The sequence below is a fragment of the Hemiscyllium ocellatum genome, chromosome 4 (genome assembly GCF_020745735.1).
Source record: "Hemiscyllium ocellatum isolate sHemOce1 chromosome 4, sHemOce1.pat.X.cur, whole genome shotgun sequence".
Classification (NCBI taxonomy): Eukaryota; Metazoa; Chordata; class Chondrichthyes; order Orectolobiformes; family Hemiscylliidae; genus Hemiscyllium; species Hemiscyllium ocellatum.
The window spans coordinates 28,569,445-28,594,259 of record NC_083404.1 but is presented as its reverse complement, the minus strand read 5'-3'; the positions used below and the strand labels follow the sequence as shown (position 1 = coordinate 28,594,259).

At 39.6% G+C, this 24,815-nt stretch overlaps 1 protein-coding gene across 3 annotated transcripts in view; it reads left to right on the top strand.

Moving 5' to 3' along the window:
* LOC132811753 (collagen alpha-1(XV) chain-like) overlaps positions 1-24,064 on the top strand; it is a 262,882-nt gene extending 238,818 nt beyond the window's left edge. For all 3 annotated transcript variants that reach the window (XM_060822847.1, XM_060822846.1, XM_060822845.1), the window contains 10 exons: positions 4,425-4,453; positions 6,341-6,469; positions 8,363-8,507; positions 8,705-8,769; positions 13,011-13,139; positions 13,224-13,283; positions 13,380-13,421; positions 14,403-14,600; positions 20,058-20,170; positions 22,208-24,064. In XM_060822847.1, the coding sequence (XP_060678830.1) occupies positions 4,425-4,453; positions 6,341-6,469; positions 8,363-8,507; positions 8,705-8,769; positions 13,011-13,139; positions 13,224-13,283; positions 13,380-13,421; positions 14,403-14,600; positions 20,058-20,170; positions 22,208-22,427 (1,130 nt within the window). In that variant the 3' untranslated portion in view covers positions 22,428-24,064. The remainder of the gene's footprint in view (positions 1-4,424; positions 4,454-6,340; positions 6,470-8,362; positions 8,508-8,704; positions 8,770-13,010; positions 13,140-13,223; positions 13,284-13,379; positions 13,422-14,402; positions 14,601-20,057; positions 20,171-22,207) is intronic.
* Positions 24,065-24,815: the final 751 nt, after the last annotated feature.

Here is a 24,815-nt window from a genome sequence, read left to right as displayed (position 1 = left end):
AGCTGGAATACAGGTTAAAATAATTTTCTTTCTCATGGATTCTTCTTGAGCTTTTTATTCTGGGCTTTTCTTTGAAGTTTTCTGGGACGACAGCTTTTCAAGTTCTATTTCTTTCATTCTCAGCAACTCAGTTGAATTACAACCACTATAAAGTCCAAAGAGTCGTCGAGAGAGTTATAGAGTTTATACAGTACAGAAAAACACCCTATAGTCCATCATGTCCATCTATTCTAATTCCATTTTCCAGCACCTGACCTGTTGTCTTATATGTTATGGCATTTCAAGTGTTCATTTAAATAGTCCTTAAATGACAAGGATTCCCATTTCTACCATCATTTTGGGAAGTGAGTTCCAAATACTCACCATGTTCTCGGTGAAAAATGTTTTTATCAAATCCCTTTAAATATTCTGCTCCTTACTTTAAAATGTGATGCCTATATATCCATATCTCTACAAAGGGGAATATTTTCTCCCTATCTACCATATTTATGACCCTCATAACTTGGTACACCTCATCAGACCCTACCTTAGCCTTCTCTACTCTAAAGAAAAACGACTCCAGCCTATCTAGTCTCTCTCAATTGCTGAATTGCTGCAGCTCAGGCTACATCCTGGTCTCCTCTGAATCTCCTCTGCATCCTCTCCAGTGCAATCATAGCTTTCCCATCAGACGACGACTATAACTTCCTTTTTATTCACTTGTGGAATGTGGCCATCACTGGCTCACCAGCATTTATTACCTGTTCCGAGTTGCCCTTGAGAAGGTGGTGGTGGGAAATGCCTTGTTGAACCGCTGCAGCCCATGTGCTGTAGTTTGACCCAAAATGCTCTTACGGAGAGAACTGCAGGATTTTGACCCAATGACAGTGAAAGAATGGCAAAATGTTTTCAAGTCAGAATGGTGAGTGGCCTGGAAGTGATGGCTCTCCCATGTATCTGCTGCCTTTGTCCTTGTAGATGGAAGTGATTGTGAGTTTAGAAGGTGATGTCTAAGGATCTTTGGTGAATTTCTGCTGTGTATCTTGTAGATAGTAGCAGCAATGTGTACTAAGTGTCAGTGGTGGAAGGAGTAGATGCTTGCGGATGTGATGCCAATCAAGTGGGTTGCTTTGTTCTGGATGGTGTCGAGCTTCTTGAGTATTGTTAGAACTGCATTCATCCAGGGAAGAGGGGAATATTCCATCACACTCCTGACTTGTGGCTTGGAGATGGTTTTGGGAAATCAGGAGGTGAGTTACTTCCCGCCAAATTCATAGCCTCTAGGAATGTCAAGATGCTCCAGTGATAACCCCAAGGATGTTGATAGTGGGGGGGATTCAGTGATGGTAGCACCATTGAATGTCAGGTGGCAGTGGTTAGATTGCCCGGCAAATCCAATAAGAGACAATGTGTGGCGCATTATTTGCCACTCGTCAGGCCAAACCTGGATGTTGTCCAGATTTTGTTGCATTTCAGCATGGACTGCTTCAGAATCTGAGGAGTCACAAATAGTGTTGAACATTGTGCAATCATCAGCAAACATTCCCACTTCTGACCTTATGATTGACACAGTACTCCAGCCATGGCCTAACTAATGTTAAATACAGCTCCATTGCAACCTCCTTGCTCTTATATTCAGTGCTTTGATTAATAAAAGCAAGTATCTCCTATGTCTTCTTGATGAGCTTATCTACCTGTCGTGCCTTCAAGAATCTGCAGGCATTCACTCCAAGGTCCCTCTGATCCTGTGTACTTCCTGGGGTCTACCATTCATAGTGTACTCCCTTGCCTTATTTTCCACAATGGATCACTTCACATGTTTCCGGATCAAATTCCATTTGTCACTGTTCAGCTCATCTGACCAAACCATTTATATCATCTGGTAAAGAAAAAGAAACTGGACAGACCAATAGGTATCAGAACTGACACAGCAAACACAGCCCTGTCAATCCTGAAAAGTCCTCCCTCCTGACATCTGGGGGCTTGTGCCAAAATTGGGAAAGCTGTCCCTCAGAATAGTTTAGCAACAGCCTGATAGAGACATAATTATACTCATGAGATCATATCTCACAGACAATGCCCTATCCACCACCATGGTAAATGCTGTCCCACCAGCAGAGCACACACATCGTAGATGATGGCACAGTGGTATACAGTCAGGAATAAATTGACCTGGGACTGCTGAACATTGGCACCCGGACCCCATGAATTCTCATGGGATCAGTTTGAAGATAAAAAGGAAATCCTCTGCTAATTACCATCTACTAATAGCCAAACACCAACCACTTTGCCCACTCAAACCTCCATGTTGAACATCACTAGGAGGAAGCATGAAAGTGGCTAAGGTGCAGAATGTACTCTGGATGGGGAACTTTAATGTCCATCACCAAGACAGTCTCTGTAGCACCATTACTGACCAAGCTTGTCAAGTCCTAAACTAAAAGCTGCCAGACTGGAACAGGAGCAGATGGCGAGGGTATCAACAAGGGGCACAAATCTACTTGACTTTGTTCTCTCCAATCTACCCATCACAGGTACATCTATCCGGGACAATATTGGCAGAAGTGACCAGTGTGGAGACAAAGCCCTTTCTTCACTTTGAGGATATCCTCCAGTGCATTGTGTAGCACCATCACCGTGTGCATAGAACATAGAACTGTACAGCACAGAAATTGCCTCTTCAACCCATGATGTTGTGCCAAACATGACACAAAATTAAACTAATCCCTTCTGCCTGCCTTTGGTCCATATCCCAATATTCTTTGCTCATTAATGTACTTATCCAGAAGTCCCTTAAATGCCCCTATCACATTTGCTTCCTCCATCACCCCTGGCTGTGCGTTTCAGTCTCTTACCACTATCTGTGTAAAAAACTTGCCCCTCATGTCTCCTTTGAACTTTATCTGTCTCACCTTAAATACATGCCCCCTAGTTTTATACATTTCATCTCTGGCAAAAAGATTCTGACCATCAATCCCATAATTTTATCGTCTTCTGTCAAGCATCCTTTCAGTCTCCACTGCTCCAGAAAAAAACATGAGTTTTTTTTTAGCCTTTCCTTATAGCTCATACTCTCTAATCCAGGCAACATCCTGATCATTCGTTTCTATACCCTCTGCAAAGTCTACTCATTCTTCCAGTAATGCAGCAAGCAGAATTGAATGCAATATTCTAAATATGGCCTAGCGAAAGTCTTATAAAGCTGCAACATGACATACTGACTCTTGTACTCAATCCCCCGACCAATAAAGGGAAACATGCCATATGTCTTCTTTATCACTCTAACTACTTGTGTGGCCACTTTCAGGGAGCTATGGACTTGAACCCCAAGATCCCTCTGTACATCAATGCTGTTTAGAGTCCTGCCACTAACTGTACACTTTTCCTTAACATTTGATCGCCCAAATACCAAGCCAGAAGTAGGACCATGCAGACCTAAAAATGAGATGTCAACCTTTTATAGCTGGTCAAACAACAACACAGGACTGTTTGCGTGCCAAACAGTGGAAGCAACATGTAACAGATGGGGCCAACTGATCCCACAACCAATGGATCAGGTTGAAGGTCACATTCAGGCATGAATGGTGATGGACAGTTAAACATCTTACTGAAAGAGGAGGCTCCACAAATATCCCCATCCTCATTGACGAGGGAGCCCAGTACATCAGTATAAAAGATAAAGCTGAAATATTTGAAGTGCTGAGTGGGTGAACTACCTTGGGCCTCCTTCTGACATGCCCAGAATCACAGATGCTAATCTTCAACCAATTCAATTCACTCCATGTGATATGACGAAATGGCTGGAGGAACTTGATATTGCAAAGATAATGTGTCCTGACAACATTCCGACAATAGCACTGAAGATGTGTGTCCCAGAGCCCACCACACTACTCGCCAATACGGCTACGCTGTCCCAATAAGGCTACAACGCTAGAATCTACCAAACAATGTGGAACATTGCCCATTGTGTCCTGTACTCAAAAGATAGGACAAATCCAACCTGGTATGTTTATGGTGATCAATGAAAGCAAGTTGAAGAATTGGATCTTGCTGCTAAACAATGTTATTGATCTCTGTGACCTAATGCACTGGTCCTTGATTTGCATTACCTGGACAATTGAAACCCCCCAACAGGGTCAAAGTAATCTATTTCACTTTTTTAGTATTACAGAGTTAACCTATCAGATGGTTCTGGGTCAGTCATGTGTTAAAGCAGGTGAAAGTTGACAGTGCAATCTGTGACGTGACAATCACTGTAATACCCAATAACTTGCATATAGGTCCTAAAGACTGTTATGAGGAGGCTTGTATTAATATTAATGTTACAATTCTGGGTCAGATTTCAATTTAATAGACCTGTAGAATTCTATCAAATTAAGGTTTTACTGACTTCCCTTTTAACTTGAAAGCATAAATTCTAATTTACATTTAATTTATGTTTTTAGGTCCTTACTCACCATACATCAGCCTTAAAGTAAGCAGCTATTTGTTTTCCAATCCAAAGGGACATTGTCTGGATTTGTATTCTGTCTCAGTACAAACATGTTGTCTTGCATGAAATATTTATTTTGCTTTGAATTACTAGACTATTGCTAACAAAAAATAAGTTTTGGCAGTACTTTCCATCTTATACTCATCGGGAACATTTGCAAGAATACAAATTCACAACAAACAAGGTATTGTTGTCAAGCCAAAAAGACAAGGTGTCTATTATGCAAATGAGTACTTTGTTATTTGATTTTTAGTGCCGTGTAATTCCAGATGTATAAGCTGTTAGCCCCAAAGACAGCAGCATATACTTTAATTTGTTCATAACAAGTAAGGTACTCCCCACCCAACCCACACTTGCAAAACTCTCAACACATTATGCAACACAGATGGTTGAATAATCCTGAATGTGTGAAGAATTATGCTAACAACCAATTTTAGATTGACATTCAGACTCATAGCTTGGTGTATTTGCCTGCACTAGAAGCTTCGTATGTTAACACAGGTCCCTATTCTGCTGTCAGAAGGAACAATGCACACAATAGGTACACACAATGCACCTATTTCTGCTCAACAAAGTAAGTGACAGCTATTTACTGATCCATTTCTCAGGGCATTGCTTTGGCTAATCAAAGTCAACTTGCCTGGTTTAAACTTTACACAAAGCTTGGCATTTAATTGCATGTCATCATTAACTGATGTGTTCTTCATGGCACATTTCCATCAATCAGATTCCGCTCGCTGTCAGAGTGTCATGATTGGTTTTCCCCTTAAATTAGTATTCTTGCAAATTTTTCAGCAGTGCTCAAGTTCAATATTACCAAATGACTATTTGCTTTGATTTATGTTAAAAAGATTTCCACCAATAGGCAGGAAGAGGTTGGATAAACAGAAAAAATTCTGGAAAAGCAGTTCAGGCCCAAGCTGCTGTATTCCAGGCTATCAGAATGTCAACAGTAACATCAGTATTAACAACTTTCTTATAACAGCGGGTGTCTCATAAACATATGTAAATCAGGGCCTACAATGCCATTAGGTCCCCAGTGTTAATTTTAAGAGGGACAGCAGAGGTCAGCAAGTTCGCCAAGTTATAGAGTCATAGAGATGTGCAGCATGGAAACAGACCCTTCGGTCCAACTCGTCCATTCCGACCAGATATCCCAACCCAATCTAGTCCCACCCGCCAGCACCCGGCCAATATCCCTGCAGAAATTCAGAGGACTAGAATCTAAAAAGTAACATCACTCACACTGTGGGTTGTGATTCCACGATCACACAAGGCTTTCGATTATGCTTTTCATAATCTTCACTTTGAAGAAAAGATGAAAGGCTAATTATTTCTGCTGCTGGAAATGCATTCTATTGGAGTAAGGGAGAGGAGGAGGCAAAACCACAGTCAGCAAGCCTGAAAGCTGCAGACAAGTCAGTAAAAGAAGATCTGACCCACTTTAGGTAGTGTACCAGTAAAGGATTAGTTTCCAAGGAGCTTTGCGTGATAAGGACCTGCCTGAGGAATAATATTGCACACTGTCATGGCAGATCCAATCTGTTGTACGGAGACCCCATGCCTGCTTGATTTCCACAAAATTCAAGTCAGTAGATCCCAGAACCGTCCATTTGTTCAAAAGCTGTGCTGATCATACAACAACAAGTTTACCAATCTTAGAGATGTTGTTTTGAATGTGTCTCTTGCTTTTATGCTGAGCTTGTCTTGCCAGCGACTAACTTACTTAGCGTATATAAAAATGATTTCACATCGTTTACATTACTTGCAAGTTTGACCATAGGTTCTTTCTTTCTCAACCATTGGATAATCAGCTGCACTGAGCTTTGATAACTATCTTAAAACATTCTTGTCTTTTGCCTTTTAAAGGGTGAGAAAGGAGATACTGGTATGACGGGTCAGAAAGGGGAGAAAGGAGAATCAGGTGGTGGGTTGTACCTGCCACATTTGCCTGGTCCACCAGGACCCATTGGACCTCATGGAAGACCTGGACCAGTGGTAAGCAGTTCAAAAAGAAAATGATCTTTACCAATTAATCATCTCCAACAAGAGAGAATCTCACCATTACCCTTTGATAATCCCGAGGTATTATTGTCACTGAATCCCCAACTATCAACATTCTGGGGTTACCACTGACCGAAAGCTGAACTGGACCACTCATAAATATGGTAGCTATAAGAGTAGACTAACAGCTAGGAACTCTGTGGTACTCACCTCCTGTCTCTCCAACACAGACATGAATCAGGAATATGAGAAAACACTCCCCACTTGCCTTGAGGGTGCAGTTCCTACAATATTCTAGAAGTTTAACACAATTCAGGACAAAACAGCCAGCGTGAATGTTACTCCAGCCACTTCCTTCAATATTCATTCCCTTCACCAGCAACATTTACCATCGCAAGATGTACTGTGGAACTTCAGTAACTTGGGTGCATGGGAACATTCCTTCACTGTTGCTGGGTCAAAATCCTCAAACTCCCTCCCTACCAGTACTGCGGGTGTCCCTCCACCTCAAGGACTGCAACCATTCGAGAAGTCAGCTGACTTTACGAAGGCCAATTAGGGATTGGCAATAAACATTTTCCCACCGCAATATATTTATCCTATGGAAAAATACAAAAATCCCCTCATTGTTGCTCAGTAAAATGTATGTTATGACAGAACTTAACAATATTCAATGCATTAAATATCCCGTGCCTTTGTTATGTCATTTATCTTGTTATTGCATAGAAGCAGGTATTTGACCTATCAATTTGGTGGTAGCAATATTTCCACATGAGCACCTTTTAGAAAGAATTTGTGGATTTTGCATCAACAACATTTCGAGCCATCATTTGTGCAGAGATGTAGTTTCCAAATTCCTCTTTAACTCTTATTGATTTTTCTTCTTGTTGTGTCTTCTACGAATCATCATGCAGATTGAAAAGTTCCTCACTTTTTGACTTTTTCTTTATCTTTCCGTACCTTGATTGTTTCAATCAGGTTTCCTGTTTGATTTTTTTTGTGCCAAGGCCTAATGTTTCAAGGGTCCCTTCATAACTGTCATGTAATACTGTCATCCTATTAACATTGAAGTGCATCAGCTCTGTACCTCCTCTATTGCTTTACTCTTTCCTACAACTGCACACAGTTGTCTAACTGCAGCCTTGCAACAGTCTTGAGCAAGTTCAACCTTATATCTAAAGTAATTCCAATCTGTTGATACACAAAAAGATGAAAACATACAGCCTGTCAAGCAGCATCTTTGGAACAACAACAACCAATTGAAATTTCAGAACTAAAGTCTTTCCTTCACTGTCTTAAGGATATACCTTATGGTGAATCATTGGCTGCTTCATGTTTTTCTTTAACTAGATGCTGCTCAATCTGCTAAATTCTCCGGCTTTTGTCCATTTTTTTATTCACGACGTTATCTCCTTTTGTGTTTTGGTCTCAACATGAAAAGAAAAGGTTTGCTTTTGTCTTTTTTGGGGTTTTGTCTGTTTGCACCATCGCTTTGAATTTCCTGTGATTCTGCGCATGCCAAGTATCCCCCTGCTTTATCTCAACTCTTACTGTTTAAAAGATCTTTTCTTGACCATTTCTGCTTCTAAAATGCAGTGCTTCATTTTTCTCTATGTCAAACTGAATCAACCAGCTGTATACCTATTGTCTTGTAACATTACAGCCATTGCCAATAGAGTTTATCATGCCTCACAATTTAAATATGCTGTCTCCACTGTAACTATGACATGAACTGTGGCATAGAAGTCCATAAAAAGCTGCTACTGCCTTGGAATTCATCCACTGCTTCACACCACTACCTAAGGGAATGAGAGTGAAGATATGAAAACAGTAAACTGGAAAGATTTTGGTTTTGTTAGTAACGTTTCACTTTCTTCCTTCCCACAGGGTCCTAAGGGTGAATCTGTCATAGGACCAATGGGGCCACCCGGCCTACCTGGGCCCCCAGGATCTCCAGGTTATGGGGTTACGGGTCCTCGAGGTCGTCCAGGGCCCCCAGGACCTCCAGGAATTCCAGGAGTCTTCGGATCAGGTGAGCCCACATGGAGGTATTTGTTGTCGTTGTTGGAGCTCAAAAATTCTCAAAGTATGAAGGCTGCTTTACGACCAGTGCATGACTCAGTGTTAACGCTGAGCAGTTTCCAAGTTAACGTTGAACTTCTTCCTGCAACACTACTCATTTCCAAGCAAAAATGTTCACTTTATAAATAGGTTCTACTTACTTTGCAGCTGTCGCACTGCCTGGACCTCCAGGACCTCCAGGGCCACCAGGACAAGGGGACAGTGGCAGTGTTGTAAGTGAGAGGAGAAACAACAGATAATGCTGAACTAATCCTTGCAAAGACTGATAACATGCAAAAGAGAGTGTGACATCTATGTCCATTAGAGTTTGTGTTCTTTCGTTTTCTGTTGGAATGAAAATATTGAACTGCACAGCCCTGTTTTCCTTAAGTGTGTGACTGAACACGGTTACAAGTGAGTGACACAACATGGGAAAGCTTGTGCTAATACAATTGGAGTCAAACTGCTGTGTTTTCATGTGGTCTTTTCTAAGCGCATCTGTAGATTTTGTGATGCTCAGTCCATTACTGTGGTTGTCTCACTTTTCGCAAGATTATTTGGCTAAGAGGTAAGAAGGCTGCCCTGTTGAGAAAATTATATGGGCCTAAACTCTGGAATTTATAACAATGAACTGATCTCATTGTCTCTCAGAGGGCTTGACAAAATAGATGTTAAGATGCTGTTTCCCCATGGTTGGAGGTGAGGGGGTCATGGCCTCAGGATAAGAGATGAGCTACTTAAGACTGAGTTGAGAAGAAATATTTTCAATCAGAAAGTCGTCAGTCTTTGAAAATCTCTGCCATAGAGGACTATAGATGCTCAACAATTGAGTATATTCAAAACTAAGACGTTGTAGATATTTGGGCAATAGAGGATTTAAGAGATAGGTTGGAAAGTGAAGATAAGGTGGACGTTCAGCAAATATATTTTATTCAATAGTGGATCAGGTTCAATGGATCAAATAGCAGTATTTACTCTTATCTCTTAACTTTTTTTATAGGAGAATACAGAAGGAAACTTGTGGCAACTCCTGAGAAAATCTTTTCATTTAGTCCCATTCTGTACTTTTGCCCCATCATCAAGCATTTGGAAAACAGTGATAGGATTGCACAGAGTCAGCATGAATTTACAAATGGGAGATCACACGTGACAAATCAATTGGAATTTTTCAAGGATGTAACTAATAAAGTTAATCAGGGAAACAAGTGAATGTGGTTTACTTGGACTTTCAAAAGGCTTTCAATGTTACTAACTTTTCACCTTCATCAGTTTATCCAATTTCCTTATAAAGGGAGACCTGAATTTTTGTGGGGACATAGATGGTCTCTGGCTTAGCCAAAATAGCCTGGAGCCCCAGTTTTGGAAATCCCCCCAATTCCAACTGGACTCCACCTGCAATCGGCACCCACCAATTTCCAAAATGGTGGGGGAGGACTGAGGCAGGTTGTACTTTGTGCACCAGTGGATCAAGGAGGCAGTCGCACATGTTAAAGTGCAGCTGGCTTCAAATAGATCCAATCGTACTATGACAATGTCCAAAACATCCCTTGTGGGCTGGTTAAAACCTTGAAGAAGGTTTAAAGCAGTTGGAGGTATTTGGAGAAGGAGGGTTCCCCTGTGGATAGGTGCAGAGGCAATCTTGATGAGGGGTAAAGAGCAGTTTGTAGAGCCAGAGATTTTCACTGTTCTGCATTGCTGACTCAGGTATGAAAATTCAAGCCTTATTATTGGCAGTGCATCTAACACCATCAACAGTCAGTGCAGAAAAAGGAAATCTCCTTGCCTCATCTCTGGTTCTTTTTCCAATTAAGGATTTAATATGTATATTGTAATTACCAGCTCTTCAGCCTTGGAAACAGTACAAAGGTTTTCATGATTTTGAACACCTCAATTAAAACTTCCTTTTATCATCACTGCCTGATTTTTCTAATCACTCCATAGAACTGAAACCTGGTGAGTTTCTCAAGAAATCTGATCTGCAATCTCTCCAGGGCCATAAATTGTTCAATGTGTACATCACAATACTCCAGTTGGAGGTTGACTAGCACTGTCCCCATGACTTGTCCTACCTGTCTATCTTCTTTTCCACCTATCCACTCCACCCTCCCCTGCCCCCGACCTATCCCCTTCATCCCCTCCCCCACTCACCTATTGTACTCTATGCTACTTTCTCCCCACCCCCACCCTCCTCTAGCTTATCTCTCCATGTTTCAGGCTCTCTGCCTTGATTCCTGAAATGTCGATTTTACTGCTCCTCGGATGCTGCCTGAACTGCTGTGCTCTTCTAGTACCACTAATCCAGAATCTGGTTTCCAGCATCTGCAGTCATTGTTTTTACCTAGAATTTTACAGAAGTTTTGCATAACCTCCTTTTGGTATATGTTTACTTATGCTATATAACGAAGGATCTCATGTACATTTTGAATAGCATTCTTAACTTGTCCTGCCATCCTTACAGATTTATGTGGATATATCTTCCATTTTTTCTTGGAAAGATAAGGTCTAAGGGTATTTTGAGCACTAATGGGGGAAATTTTATATTTTAGGTGTTGGTAGCCAGTTTCTACCCACCCCCAACCTCCTCTAGCTTATCTCTCCACGCTTCAGGCTCTCTGCCTTTATTCCTGATGAAGGGCTTTTGCCCGAAACATTGATTTTACTGCTCCTTGGATGCTGCCTGAACTGCTGTGCTCTTCCAGACCACTAATCCAGATTCTGGTTTCCAGCATCTGCAGTCATTGTTTTTACCTAGTTGATTTAACCCTACTGCGAATCCTCTTGCAAGGATGCCTGCCTTGAAGAAGTTTTCCTCCTCTCTCCACAATAATCTCAGGGAGTCCCTCTCCCACTGCAACTCCCAGGTCATTTCCTCTGCCCTGAAGCTCTTCAAACATGTCCTGAAAATGCTACTTTCTCTCCACCCCCACCCTCCTCTAGCTTATCTCTCCACGCTTCAGGCTCTCTGCCTTGATTCCTGATGAAGGGCTTTTGCCCGAAACGCCGATTTTACTGCTCCTCGGGTGCTGCCTGAACTGCTGTGCTCTTCCAGCATCGCTAATCCAGAATCTGGTTTCCAGCATCTGCAGTCATTGTTTTTACCTAGGAGCCAGTATAAGTTAGTGAGCAGGGCTGATGGGTGAATGGAACTTAATTGAGAGTTATGATGCAGGCAGCATTTTATACAGTCATACAGCTCTGAAACAAGCCCTTTGGTACAATTTATCCATGTTGTGGTCGTGTTCGCCGAGTTGGGAATTTGTTTTGCAGACATTTCGTCCCCTGTCTAGGTGATATCCTCAGTGCTTGGGAGTCTCCCGTGAAGCGCTTCTGTGATGTTTCCTCCAGCATTTATAGTAGTTTGTATCTGCCGCTTCCAGTTGTCAGTTCCAGCTGTCCGTTGCAGTGGCCGGTATATTGGGTCCAGGTCGATGTGCTTGTTGATTGAATCTGTGGATGAATGCCATGCCTTTAGGAATTCCCTGGCTGTTCTCTGTTTGGCTTGTCCTATAATAGTAGTTCCTAGGGAACTAGGAACAGGGAATTCCTAGAGGCATGGCACTCATCCACAGATTCAATCAATAAGCACATCGGCCTGGACCCAATATACCGGCCACTGCAGTGGACAGCTGGGACTGACAACCGGAAGCGGCAGATACAAACCACTATAAATGCCGGAGGAAACATCACAGAAGCCCTTCACAGGAGGCTCCCAAGCACTGAGGATGTCACCTAGACAGGGAACGAAATGTCTGCAACACAAATTCCCAGCTCGGCAAACACAACCACAACAACGAGCACCCGAGCTACAAATCTTCTCACAAACTTTGAACAATTTATCCATGTTGACCAAGTTTCCCAAGCTAAACTAGCCCATTTGCCTGTGTTTCGCCCATAACCATCTAAAGTGTTCATATTCATGTCCCTGTCCAAATGTCTTTTAAATGTTGTAACTGTACTTGCATCTAACAATTTCTCTGGCAATTCATTCCACACACGAACCACCCTCTATGTGAAACAATTGCCCCTAAGGTCTCTTTTAAATCTTTCTTCTCTCATCTTAAATATCTCTCCTGTAGTCTTGCGCTTCCCTACCCTGGGAAAAGACCTTGGCTATTCACCATATCTGTGCCCCTCATAATTTAATTAGAGTCTGTAATGTCACCACTTAACCTCCTCTGCTCCAGTGAAAAAAGTCCCAGCTTACCCAGTCTCTCCTTATAACTCAAACCCTCCAGCCCCAAGATACAGATGATAGTAATTATTATCCTTACCACGCACTGATTCTTCAGCCTGGAATTTTTGTATCTATCTAAGAGACATTTTGCATGCAATCCTATGTATTGTTATCACATATATTGAACAAAATTATTTTCCATCCTATAACATCTATTTTGTTTAGTTGATCTTGCAGAAAGTTTCCAAATGTCTAACACGATGACAGTGTTTAACCTTGTTTATTTCATGTGCTGGATAGGTAAAAGTGTTCAACAACATGGAGCTTATGCATAAATCAACCCGTTCAGTAACTGAAGGCTCCTTAGGCTATATTAACAACGGGGGGGACCTTTACATTCGAGTTCACAATGGCTGGAGAAAGCTCCAGGTAAATATTTATTTCAGAACTCTAATTCTTGAGTTTACTGTTGGTTCATAGTTTTTAGAAGTTTTTTTCTGCTTCTGTTGCCAGCTTGGTGATCTGATTCCTGCTCCCGCTGATGAACCATATCGCTCAACTAACTCTATCTCAGTAAGAACTTCTAACTTGTCTTTAAATTTAAGGTGAAACATGGGAACTGTTCCAAACAGGTTTATGACTTGTATTATATGTCTTTTTGTACTTCAGGCACCAAACTCATTCTCAGTGATAAATGATCAGAAGCCAGCGGTAAGTTAATTTATTTCTTAATGTTGCAGCTCATAGTTGTAAACATTTACATTATGTGGAGCTGCTGGTGTTGGACTGGGGTGGACAAAGTCACAAGTCACACGACACCAGGTGAAGGATCATCACTCCAAAAGCTGGTGATTTCAAATAAACCTGTTGAACTATACCCTGGTGTCATGTGACTTCTGACTTTGTAAATATTAACCACTGGGAATCAGTTGTGAATCTGAAAATTGACAAAAGTCTGATTCGAAGTGGCAGAGCACAGGAAATAGAGACAGGTTAATGTCTGCTTGTTGTGAATGCTATAATACTTACTCAACAAGCTAGTCAATCTACAGACAAATTGATAACTACCTACATCACATAGGTATGCTCTATATGTTAATTGAATAATTTGGGCGGAGAAAATTAATTTTACACCCTCAAATTAATCTGTCATTCATAGCTTACAATGAGATCTGACTCTTTCAAGACAATTAACTTTTATTTCTAGAGCTAAATTTGTGGAGATTTAGAAAATCAATAGAAAATCATGCCTACAATTTTGTGGTTCCTTGTAATTTTTGATGAAGAGCCTGGGCCTTTCTACCAGAATGCAGCTTCAGGGAAATAACTACATTAATTCAGCTGCATCACGGTGTGGAGGAGGAAGACAGTGGTTACCAGGCCTTTCTTACATGTGAGAGTGAATCTCGTGTGTCAGAACTTTGAGGTGGAGTAGGAAAAAATCTCCTTAGGGATGGGTATGTTGATGATGGTTCACATTAGTTTTGTAGGTGTTTCACTGACTTCCCACATAAGCTACAGAGGAATCTCTGAGGAATATCTATGCCCTTACATTTTACTGGAAGCAGTGGCTTAAAAACTTAATTTACTGCAAGGTGAAGTAGAAAGCCTGGCGTTTATTTTAAGGGGAATCTTTGGATTACAGATTTGTAATTGCACATTTTAACCTGACCTTTCTTTATTTCCTTTAAGTTACACTTGGTGGCTTTAAACATGCCCCTGTCTGGCAACATGAGGGGCATCCGTGGGGCTGATTTACAATGCTTCCAACAAGCTCGAGCAATGGGCTCAGTAGCGACTTACCGAGCTTTCCTATCTTCTCAACTCCAAGATTTATATACAATCGTGAGGAAAGCTGACAGATTTAACATGCCCATTGTCAACTTGAAGGTAAAAGCATATGTTGTGGTTACTGCCTTTGAATAAATAGTTGTCTCTCTATATCAAAACGTAACATTTTAGAAATTATTTTTCTCCCTTAATGTGTAAATATTCTGAAAATGATTTGTTTCGGATTTATTTGAACTTATAGACAAATAGTTAGGAATGGCTATCTCAACAGTAATTTAGCATTTCAAGGAAATCTGTGTTACTGACTTAGAATGGGAAAATTCGCACTGGGAAATTGACTCTATGACTTATTGTAGATTATATATAGATTTGTGGAATTTGTAGATTTGTGGGCTTGATTTTCATTCATTCAAAACGTAATCACTTGCCCTGAGTTAAAATCAGGCTCAATATGATTCAGGGGCTTGGTGGGGTCTATGGATTTTGATTGGAATTGCTCAGTCATGGTGTTCAAATCACATGGTAAGATGGGACCGATAGATTTCCTTCCCTAAAGGAGATAATTTACTGTATATACTTGTGTAAAAGTCCAATTTTTTAGATTTATGAGGTCAACTATTGTATGGATACTACTTTTTGAGGGGCTGAAGTTCATGCTGCAGTCCAAAATACCATATCATTAGCAGAAGTCCAATTGATTTCTAAATGAATAAGAAAAGATCACAACGAATTATGATAATTACCAGATAAAGATTATAGAAACAAAATTGAATTAGTGAACTTTTATTTATACATGTAAAAAGTGAAGTAGAAATATAATATGGCTTTAAATCACAATCACATAGTACATCTTAAACATGTCAAATACAAAGGTTCATTAAAATCCTGCAAAATCACACTGTTCAATATCTTCAACAAAGCTTTATAATCAGGATGAATGAGGTCATCATTTGGATCCTCTTCAGCTTTACTGTCCATAGTTAGAGGTAGCACGTCATCTGCCTCTTCTGCTTCATCCATGTTACCCCATAGATAATCGTCCTCTGTACCGTCCAATGCATTCGAAATTCCACATTTCTCAAATGATTTGAAAATAGTGTCAACTCTTATTTCCTCCCATGAATCAACGATCTAGTCACAGATCAGTGACAATGATGGGGCCCACATACTGCCTCCCTTTGTGTATATTTTTTCTCTATCACGCATTCAGTTATTCCACTTCATTCTCATCGTGACCTTGAAAAGCTTTATTGATACCAACATCTGTTGGTTGCAAAACACTTGTAAGTCCGCCAGGAATTACAGCTACATCAAGTGTTATGTGATTGGATGTTATCAACAATATTCTTCACTCGTCGTGATCTAAACTGGTCCATGACGAGCAAACTCTTCTCCTTCCATAGTCCACCAGGCCATAAATTCCAAACTTCCTTTATCCATTTCCTACATCCACCTTTATCCATCCATATGCATTTGTGGATGCATATGGACAACAATTCCTTTTGGAAATTTCTCCTTTGGCAAAGTTTTTCCCCGAGAAACAGCCATCAGTTTTAACTTAGAGCCATCAGCCATACAAGAAAGAACTAAAATAAACCTACTTTTCTCATGGCCAGTGGTTTTCACCAAGAGTGTTTTTTTTCCTTCTGTTTGGTTCACAGTTCAATTCTCTGGCATGTCGAGGGTAATGGGCATTTCATCCACATTTCCAATGCACGATAGTTTGTCATCTTTCTTCTGGTTTCTGATTACAAACTGGTGAAACTGTACTATCATATCTTCTACTTCAGCTGACAGCTTTTTTTCAGTCTTAGTTCTCTGCTGAAGTACTAAGCCACGCCTTCTCATGAACCTTATACACAATCCAGCACTTGCCTTAAAATCCAAAATTCCATCCTACTTTGATTCGTTTCTTGCAGATGACTTCATACATTTTCCATTTTGACAATTTTCAAGTACCCACTCAACAACTTTTTTTCTCCAGTTCTGACTACTTGCTAGGTTTAGTCTGTTGGCATACTTTCACTTTAGCATTGTCTGAAGTTGGTTTGCTGTCTTTCTCCAATCTCACACAAGTTTCTCTGCGACACAAAATTCTCTCACTGCTACATAGTTAATTTGTCTTCTCTGCAACTTCAAAAGCTTTCATTTTAAAACTCTGATGTGTACTGCTTTTTTCCTGGAGGCCATTTTTACACAAAATGAAGATATTTCAAAACCTGAACTAGGTATATTCCAGGATGTTGGTTGTCACTGGACTCTGACATGATGCATCTTAAACTTTCGCACCAAACTGGTGTGAATTGGACATCAAATCACATAATAGCACAACAAAAGGATTCATTTCCTCATCATAACACTTATGTACAGGATAATACCTTGACTCTCAAAAGAACTAGGGTTGACTTTTACATGAAGTATATGGAAAATTCCAGATTTTTTGGCCAACAATAGGGGGGGTCAATGTTTGCTTGAGTTCGACTTTTACTCGAGTATGTACAGTAAATATCTAACTACTTGGTCACTTTTATTTCCAGGTTTATTGAGTTCAAATGGGGTGGCACTTGAACTCTAGATCATTAGCCCAAACCGCTGACTAATATAATTATGTAACTAGATTAGTAATTAAAAAATAAAGTGAGAGAACTAGTAAATGATGGGTTTTGGAAGGAGGTAAATTGGGCTACGGAAGACAAAACAGCACATTGATAAACAAGTGGTATGGTTGGCAATCTGTTAAAGAGGCTAAACATAAATGGATTGATTTTAAGAGACCTACAAGAATGTAGTTAAATGCTCAAATTGTACACTTTGCTAGCAAGACTCGGTGTTAGTTGCAAAATGTTAACAAGTGCTGAAGTGAGAATATTTGAAAAGCAATTTGTAATGGTCATCAGACTATGTGTTGAATTATGTTTGTACCAAGCATAGTATCAAAACATTGAGGATTGGTTGCAGAGGTTAAATGGTCTCACTATGATCACACTTTTGTCAAATAGGTTTGTTTCAATTTTTTTCTTGGTACATGAAACTTCTTAACTAAGCTGTACTTAGTGTCAATGTCCAGTGGACTGGAGTAATGCATAGACAAGGCCATATGGGAGATGGCAGGCTCTCTTCCCTGAAACATGAATCAGTTGGATTTTTATAAGAAACCCATCAGCCTCCATGATTGTTTACTAATACCAATGCAAAATTAGCAAACTTATTGACTTACTTCCACAATGTCCTGCAATTACACTTAACCACTTGGTACTACAGTATATTGCTAAGCAGGTAAACAAATAGGGGAAATTTTACTTCGCTGTGTTGATGGGAAATGGACTATAATGAATTAGTCACTCATTATAATTCTATGAACCATTACTCCACTGCACCGTCCCCGATTTCCTCCTCTTTGACTGCACTGGACTGGAAACTTGAGCAAGGCATGTAATATGTGGCTCAGTCAATACCACCCATTTTGTGTCATTGCTCAAAATTGAAATGACCTCTACACAACTGGATCTGTTGAGATCCACTAACCACCCAAAATATCCAAAAGGTTTTTTAAGAGAATCGAACTTTACTAGATAACAATAAAAATGAGGAGAGAGATTTGGTCTTATGTGAACTCGCTCTCAAAGATGAAAAGTGTCAGAAGAATGTTCTCTATAGGCCATAAAATCATCACTCAAACGCAAATCAATTAATAGAGTGGATGCAGAGAATCAGCATCAAGGAGTATAATCTTAAAATTAGTGAGAAAAGCAGAAAATGCTGGAAATGTTCAGTGGATCAGGTGGCATGTATGGCGAGAGAAACAAGAGTTAACATTTCAAGTTGGTAATGACCTTCCATTAGAACTGAGGAAAGATAGAACTTTAATGGGTTTTGAATAAGTGAGAGAAGGGGGGCAAGAATGAAAAGGAAGGCCTGTGTTGGATTGGAGGGCAGGGGAGATTAAATGATTAAAAGGTTTTTTTGGCAACGGGTAAAGTAACGAAAAAGGGTATGTTCATGAGGTGTGAATGGATAGAAACCAAAATGGGCCAAACAAGAGAAGACAAAATAGAGCAATGAAGTTGGCCAAGGTATGAGAGAGAAACAGAAACCTTCTCAGAGAGAAGAGCAGGTATAAAAGAGACCTAAGGGGCAACTTTTTCATGAAGAAGGTGGTGCTTGTATGGAATGAGCTGCCAGAGGAAGTGGTAGAGGCTGGTACAATTGCAACATTTAAGAGGCATTTGGGTGGGTATATGAATAGGAAGGGTTTGGAAGGTTGTGGGTCGGGTGCTGACACGTGGAACTAGATTGGGTTGGGATATCTGGTTGGCATGGACGGGTTGGACCAAAGGGTTTGTTTCTATGCTGTATCTCTCTATGACGACTATAAGTGTCTGGAAGAGAAAAAGCAGCAAATTAAACAGTGATACAAAAGCAAAACCATTTTCTGATTTTACTTCAGATTTTCAGCATCTGCAATACTTTATTTTCATATTAGTGATCTTAAAATTATTGTTTATCAATTCAGCAGAAAATGTAGAAGTGTATTTTCACAGGAAGGGTAATAGGAAAGACTGCGATTCACATAAATGCCACCTGTGAGTGGCACAAAGAACAGACAGGTGCAAAGAGAAAGCAGATGGCAATGGTGACTGACGAAACCCACATCCAGACTCAAAGATGGCACTGCAGCAAGTAGCATTTAGAAAAGTTCTTTAGAAAGGTAGGAGGGGGAGAGCTGGTAATCCACAATCAATCCAATTAACAGACTGTTGAGTTCATTGTGAAGAAACAGCGACATATTTCCATTCAGGTGGTTAGTACAAGAGGTGGTGCCCTTGTCCTTCTAGATGGATGTGGGTTCAAATGATGCTGTCAATGGAGAAGTGTTCAGAAAATAGAGAGCAATTCAGTTAAAGTGGACATACGTTTCCCTTTTAATTGGTGGTGAATTAGAGCTTAAGAATAATTTGAGACAAATAAAGACATTGCAAATTGACTTGCAGTGGACAATGCAGTATTGTACAAAGTACAAGGGTAAAGTCTGCAGCTTTGACAAAGAACTGCACTCAAAATGAAGGTGAGGTAGAGTTGGAAGTTAGGAGTACACAATTTATCCTTCAGAGGAGTTTTCTTCCATTAGTCACAGTAAAATACCTCAGAACAAGTTAGCTCCTGTTACAGAAGCATGCAAATACATTCTATAGGTTTGTTAAATGTGATGTTTTATGACAGTTTTTGATTCGGTCACTTAATGTTGCCTGTACTGTAAACTTGAGAACTGATGCCACTCCTTAAAGGTTCAGATAGCCTAACTCTGCTTCTATATGTGATGTACTGCTCAGTCACTGCTTTCTTGTGTCACTCAGTGATCTTAGTTGCAGGTTTGGTGTTAATTCCAGACATCGTGGTTGCTCCTGTCAATATCTAATTGAGTTGTCATAGACCACAGACAGTAAATAAAATGCCAGCTCAGCCTGTTAGTTCAGTGGAAAGAACTCTGACTGAACAGTAGCTCTGCTTGTTACAGGGAATGGTGTTTTGCTTAAAAATGTGTTTTTCTTCTGACAGGGAGAAGTGCTTTTTGATAGTTGGGAGTCCATCTTTAAAAATCAGGCTAATTTCAACACAGACGTTCCTATTTATTCATTTGATGGTAGAAACGTCATGAAAGATTCTTCCTGGTAAGTCTCTGTTCATAATATTCACAAGAACAACTGCAAAATTCTCTCTGCAAATAAGAAAGTGGAGAGTTGCAATAATATAGCACTTTTCTTACCTCAGGCCATATCAAGATGAATTCTGGAAAATTAGATATCGTTAAAACATTGCACATTTAGAACACTGAAGGAGATCATTTGATTAATCACATTTGTGCTGGCTGAAAAGCTGTCTTGTCTTATCCCATTTTCCAACTCTTGCTTCAAGTCTTGCATTTCAACTTCATCCTACCTCATTCAATTCCACCACCATCAGTCTTCCTCAATTCCCTCCTAATCTTTTAGTTTAAATTACCTTACAATTACTTTAAATTTATGCTTTTGGGTTATTGAATTGTGTGTTATGGAAAATAACTACTTTGTATCCATGCTTTCTAGATTTCTCAAGGAGTTTACACACCTAAATTAAATCTTCCCTCAGCATTCTCTGTTCCAACAAGAATAATTCCACCCTATCCAATTTTTCCTCATTGTTTAAATCTTCCAGTTCCTTACAAGCATCTCATAGAATATCCTCTGTTTCCTCTCTAGGACAATTACAGCCTTCGCATAATGCAGTGTTAAGGATTGTGTACATTAGCCTAACTGTAGCCCAATTCATGCCTTATGCAGTTTGAGCTTAATCTTTCTTGTCTTATGTTCTGTGCCTCAGTCAACAAAGAAAAGTATTCCTGTCACCTTCAGGGATTTGCAAACATAAATGTCAAGATCGTTCTGCTATATCAGATCTCAGAATACAATTTATTCTGTATTCCCTTACCTTACTTGTCCTCCTTAAATTTCTTAGTGCACACATCTAGATACTGAATTCCATTTTCTGTCCACTCAACAAATTAATTGATACCTTCCTAGCATATAGAGATTTCTTCCTTAGTATCAACCACACAAACTTCTAATCATTCCATCTATATTTAAGAGAGTGTGTGTGTGTGTGTGTGTGTGTGTGTGTGTGTGTGTGTGTGTGTGTGTGTGTGTGTGTGTGTGAGAGAGAGAGAGAGAGAGAGAGATGTTGAGGACTGTATTCCTCTGGTGTCTTGCCCAATATTTACCCCTTAACCAAAAAAAACACCTCTTGCCAAACTCCATTTTGACATCAAAAAATGTCCCTCATCAACCCTCTTCCTTACCTCTACAAAAGAATAATCGGTGTATGCATTTGACATGACATTTGCTTCACAAATTCATGCTGCCTATCTTTGGTTAACTTGTGCCTTTCTAAGTGACAATTAATACGTTCCCTTTGAACTTTTAAAATAAATTTTCCTTCCAGGCTAGGCTAGCCAGTTAATATTTCTCTCACTTCCTTGTCTACAGTGTCTGCAATTCACCCTCTTTTGTGAAGACATGCACAATATATTCATTAAGATTTACAAACATTTATTCTGTCTACACAGACAAATTACAATTTTCATCTCCAATCAACTCTACTCTTCTTTTAGTAATCTTTTTACTTTTCAATGGCATTTATCTTTGGATTTCCCTAATTGTATTTGTAAGTAAGGGGTCTAATCCAAGGGAGCTCACCAGCGACTACACCACTGACTAAATGGTGAGCCTTCATCAAAACAGGCACCCAAATCTTTCAACAGACTCTCACCAAGTAGACGCAATTGCTTAATGTGAGAACAAGATTCTGTGCTAAATCTCAGTATCTGACATCTCACAGAATTGGTTGCTAATTTCCTTAAAAGTATAGGTCTATTGTACTCTGTACGAGATGCAGTGATCAATTTGTGCACAGTATCTTCCCAGAGATCTACCTTTGGTAAGGGATAAATATTGAGCAAGACACTAGAGGAATACAGTCCCCAAGCCCACATTACACCCTCCCCAACAATTTCCATTTTTCTTTGAAATGATTCTTAGGATCTTCACTGCCTACATGAGACTTCAGGCAAGACCTCAGTATAAACTCTCACCTGACATGGGCAAGCTTATGTTATACATCACTTGCCTGCCCATGAATTAAAATTCAGCTGCGATTTTATTTTCATTTTCAAGGCCGCACAAAATAATATGGCATGGATCCACTGAGCGAGGAGGCCGAGTAACAACAAACTACTGTGGGGCATGGCGTTCAACAGATATGACCCTCACTGGCAAGGCATCACCACTTACAAGAGGCAAACTCCTGGATCAACACTCGTATAACTGCGCAAATAACTTTATCGTTCTTTGCATTGAGAACAGTTACTTCCATGACCACAGAAGGAGAAAATAACAGCTTATGACTGCACATGAAAGGTTTGGAATTATATCGCGTCTACAATCTCATCACAAAACCAGTAAAGGGTGGCACACTGTTAGATTCTATAAATATGTTAAATTGGGGACCATGTAAATATCGTTTTCTGACGGGATTGTCAAGTTACAGAAAGTTAGCAGAAATGGAAGCCAAAGATGACATACCTCAAAAATCTTCATGGGCTCGTTTTTAGAAATAAACAAACTGTATTTGTTCTAAAGAACTTCTCTCATGCAGTTCCACAATCATGCTTGTTGATATTTTGGTGCTAGTAACAAATAAATTTAAATGACACTGCTGTTAAGGTAACCTTATTTATAAGTGTGATTGATTCAACTGTGCATACTTCAAATGAAAAATTAAGTTGGAATATGGGTTAAAGTGGGTTAAGCTCCCTTCCACTGCTGAACCCTGCCCACCAGCAGTGTCTGTTAGATGATCAGGACTTTTTCACTCAACGAGAATGCACTGTGATGACATTTCACTGGGAATGCTCATCTTTGAATCCAACCTCGGTAATGAAGGAAAGTTTTTTTATAATTTTTCCAAACACTACAAAAGGACAGAAACCTTTCTTTATGAAATTTGTCGCCACTCTGTACAAAAATGCAGTGCGCAAACTTTTTTTTAAAAATGTAATGTACAATGGAAATCCATACATTCTTACGACTAAGCCCTGCATAATGGTTTTGTATTAAAGCATCTTAATGTACATTTAAAATACTGTTTTTCCTTAACTCATACCTTTTTAACATCTTTGTTGAATGTTTCTGAGAACAGTATTATTCAATAGTAACAACTTTGTATTTACTGCTCCTACCTGTCAATACTGAACAGCGCCAGTTTTGCCAAGATGCGAACAGCCGGGGGCTAGGGGGTGGGGGAGTCTCAGCTACCAGCTGTGGGTATCAAGTCACCAGCAAGTTTTTCTGCCCTGACTTTCTAGATACTGAATAGCTGATGGGAGGGCTTTCCCACTAGCTCACCAATCCTTCCATTTGTTTAATTCTTTTTGTTATACAATGTTATTCTGCAGTTTAGTAGATTAAAACATTCACCCCTATTTCTATGAAACAGTGTTGATAAGGTACAATTAACAATTGTAGATTGCAGATTCATATTTATAAAGTTCAAACTTTAGAAATGGCAGCTTTTCAGCATAATCACATCCACTGCAGGTTTAATCAATTTACACTCAAGATTCAGTCCATTTTACCTTACAGTTAGCCCATTTACAGTGCAGGCTTTTTCCATATAAAGTTCAGATTTAGTTCATTTACACTGAAGTACATTTTCAAGTACAGGAAAAAATCTTTAAAGTGCACATGTAGTCATTTATCAGTGTACATTTTGTTCATAGTACAGGTTTAGTCCATTTATAATGCAGATGTAGTCCATTTGCAGTCAAAGTTTAAATTAGTTTACAATGCGGAATTAGTTAATTTATACTCTAAATTTAGTCCATATAGACAGCAGATTCCACTCAAGAATTCAGCTATCAGATCAGTGAAGTTAATCAACAACTTTTAATATATGAAGCAAATGTCTAAACCAGATTGTATTGAGATGAAGGATGTTTCACATGCTGAATAAACTTAATACATTTTTTTGTACTTTCTTTTCCTGTCTCATTTTTCAATTACAATCTTGATACATGAAACATTGGTGAGGAGTTTCCTGTGAAAACACATTTTATCGGTTTGTAACAAACTGATATTTTCTAAACAGTGTTGATGCTTTCAGTGAATTGCCAGATTTCTGTTTGAGTCCAGTTGCAAAAGTGGTATTATTACAGAATAATAAACATAAGATCTTTGCATAGATGATTCTATTTACTTGAGTTTTGTAACAAATTAAACAAGTTACTGACCCTGGCATTGTGTCTCCAGCTCAGCTGCTGTTGGTCAAACAGTGTTGGTGCCAAAATGAAAAAGTCGTTCAGAAATTTCCATAGTGTTAAACAGCTGTCTCACTGAGGTGGATGGAGCAAACCTGAACACCAAAGCTGGCCCTCAGACTAGCCTTCCTCCTCACAATACCCACAGGTGACGAAGCAGGAATCTAAATTTGTATTCAGACAGACATATTTGATGTCTGAATAGTAAATAAAGAAAACACCTCATTAGCCAAGTTGGAATCTTCGATATGTGAGGAAGTAGCTTGGGAACAGCAAAATGAAATATATAAACAGGCATAACCATTTTGGATTAAATTCAGTGGAGACAGATGAAAAATACTGATTCTAGGAAAGAACATCATTGATCCTATCTTGACTTTACACCTCATTAAGTTATGCGATTTGGGTTCAACAGGCCAGAAATTCAGATATTCCCATCTTTACACAGGAGTGTGCAAGGTATATGA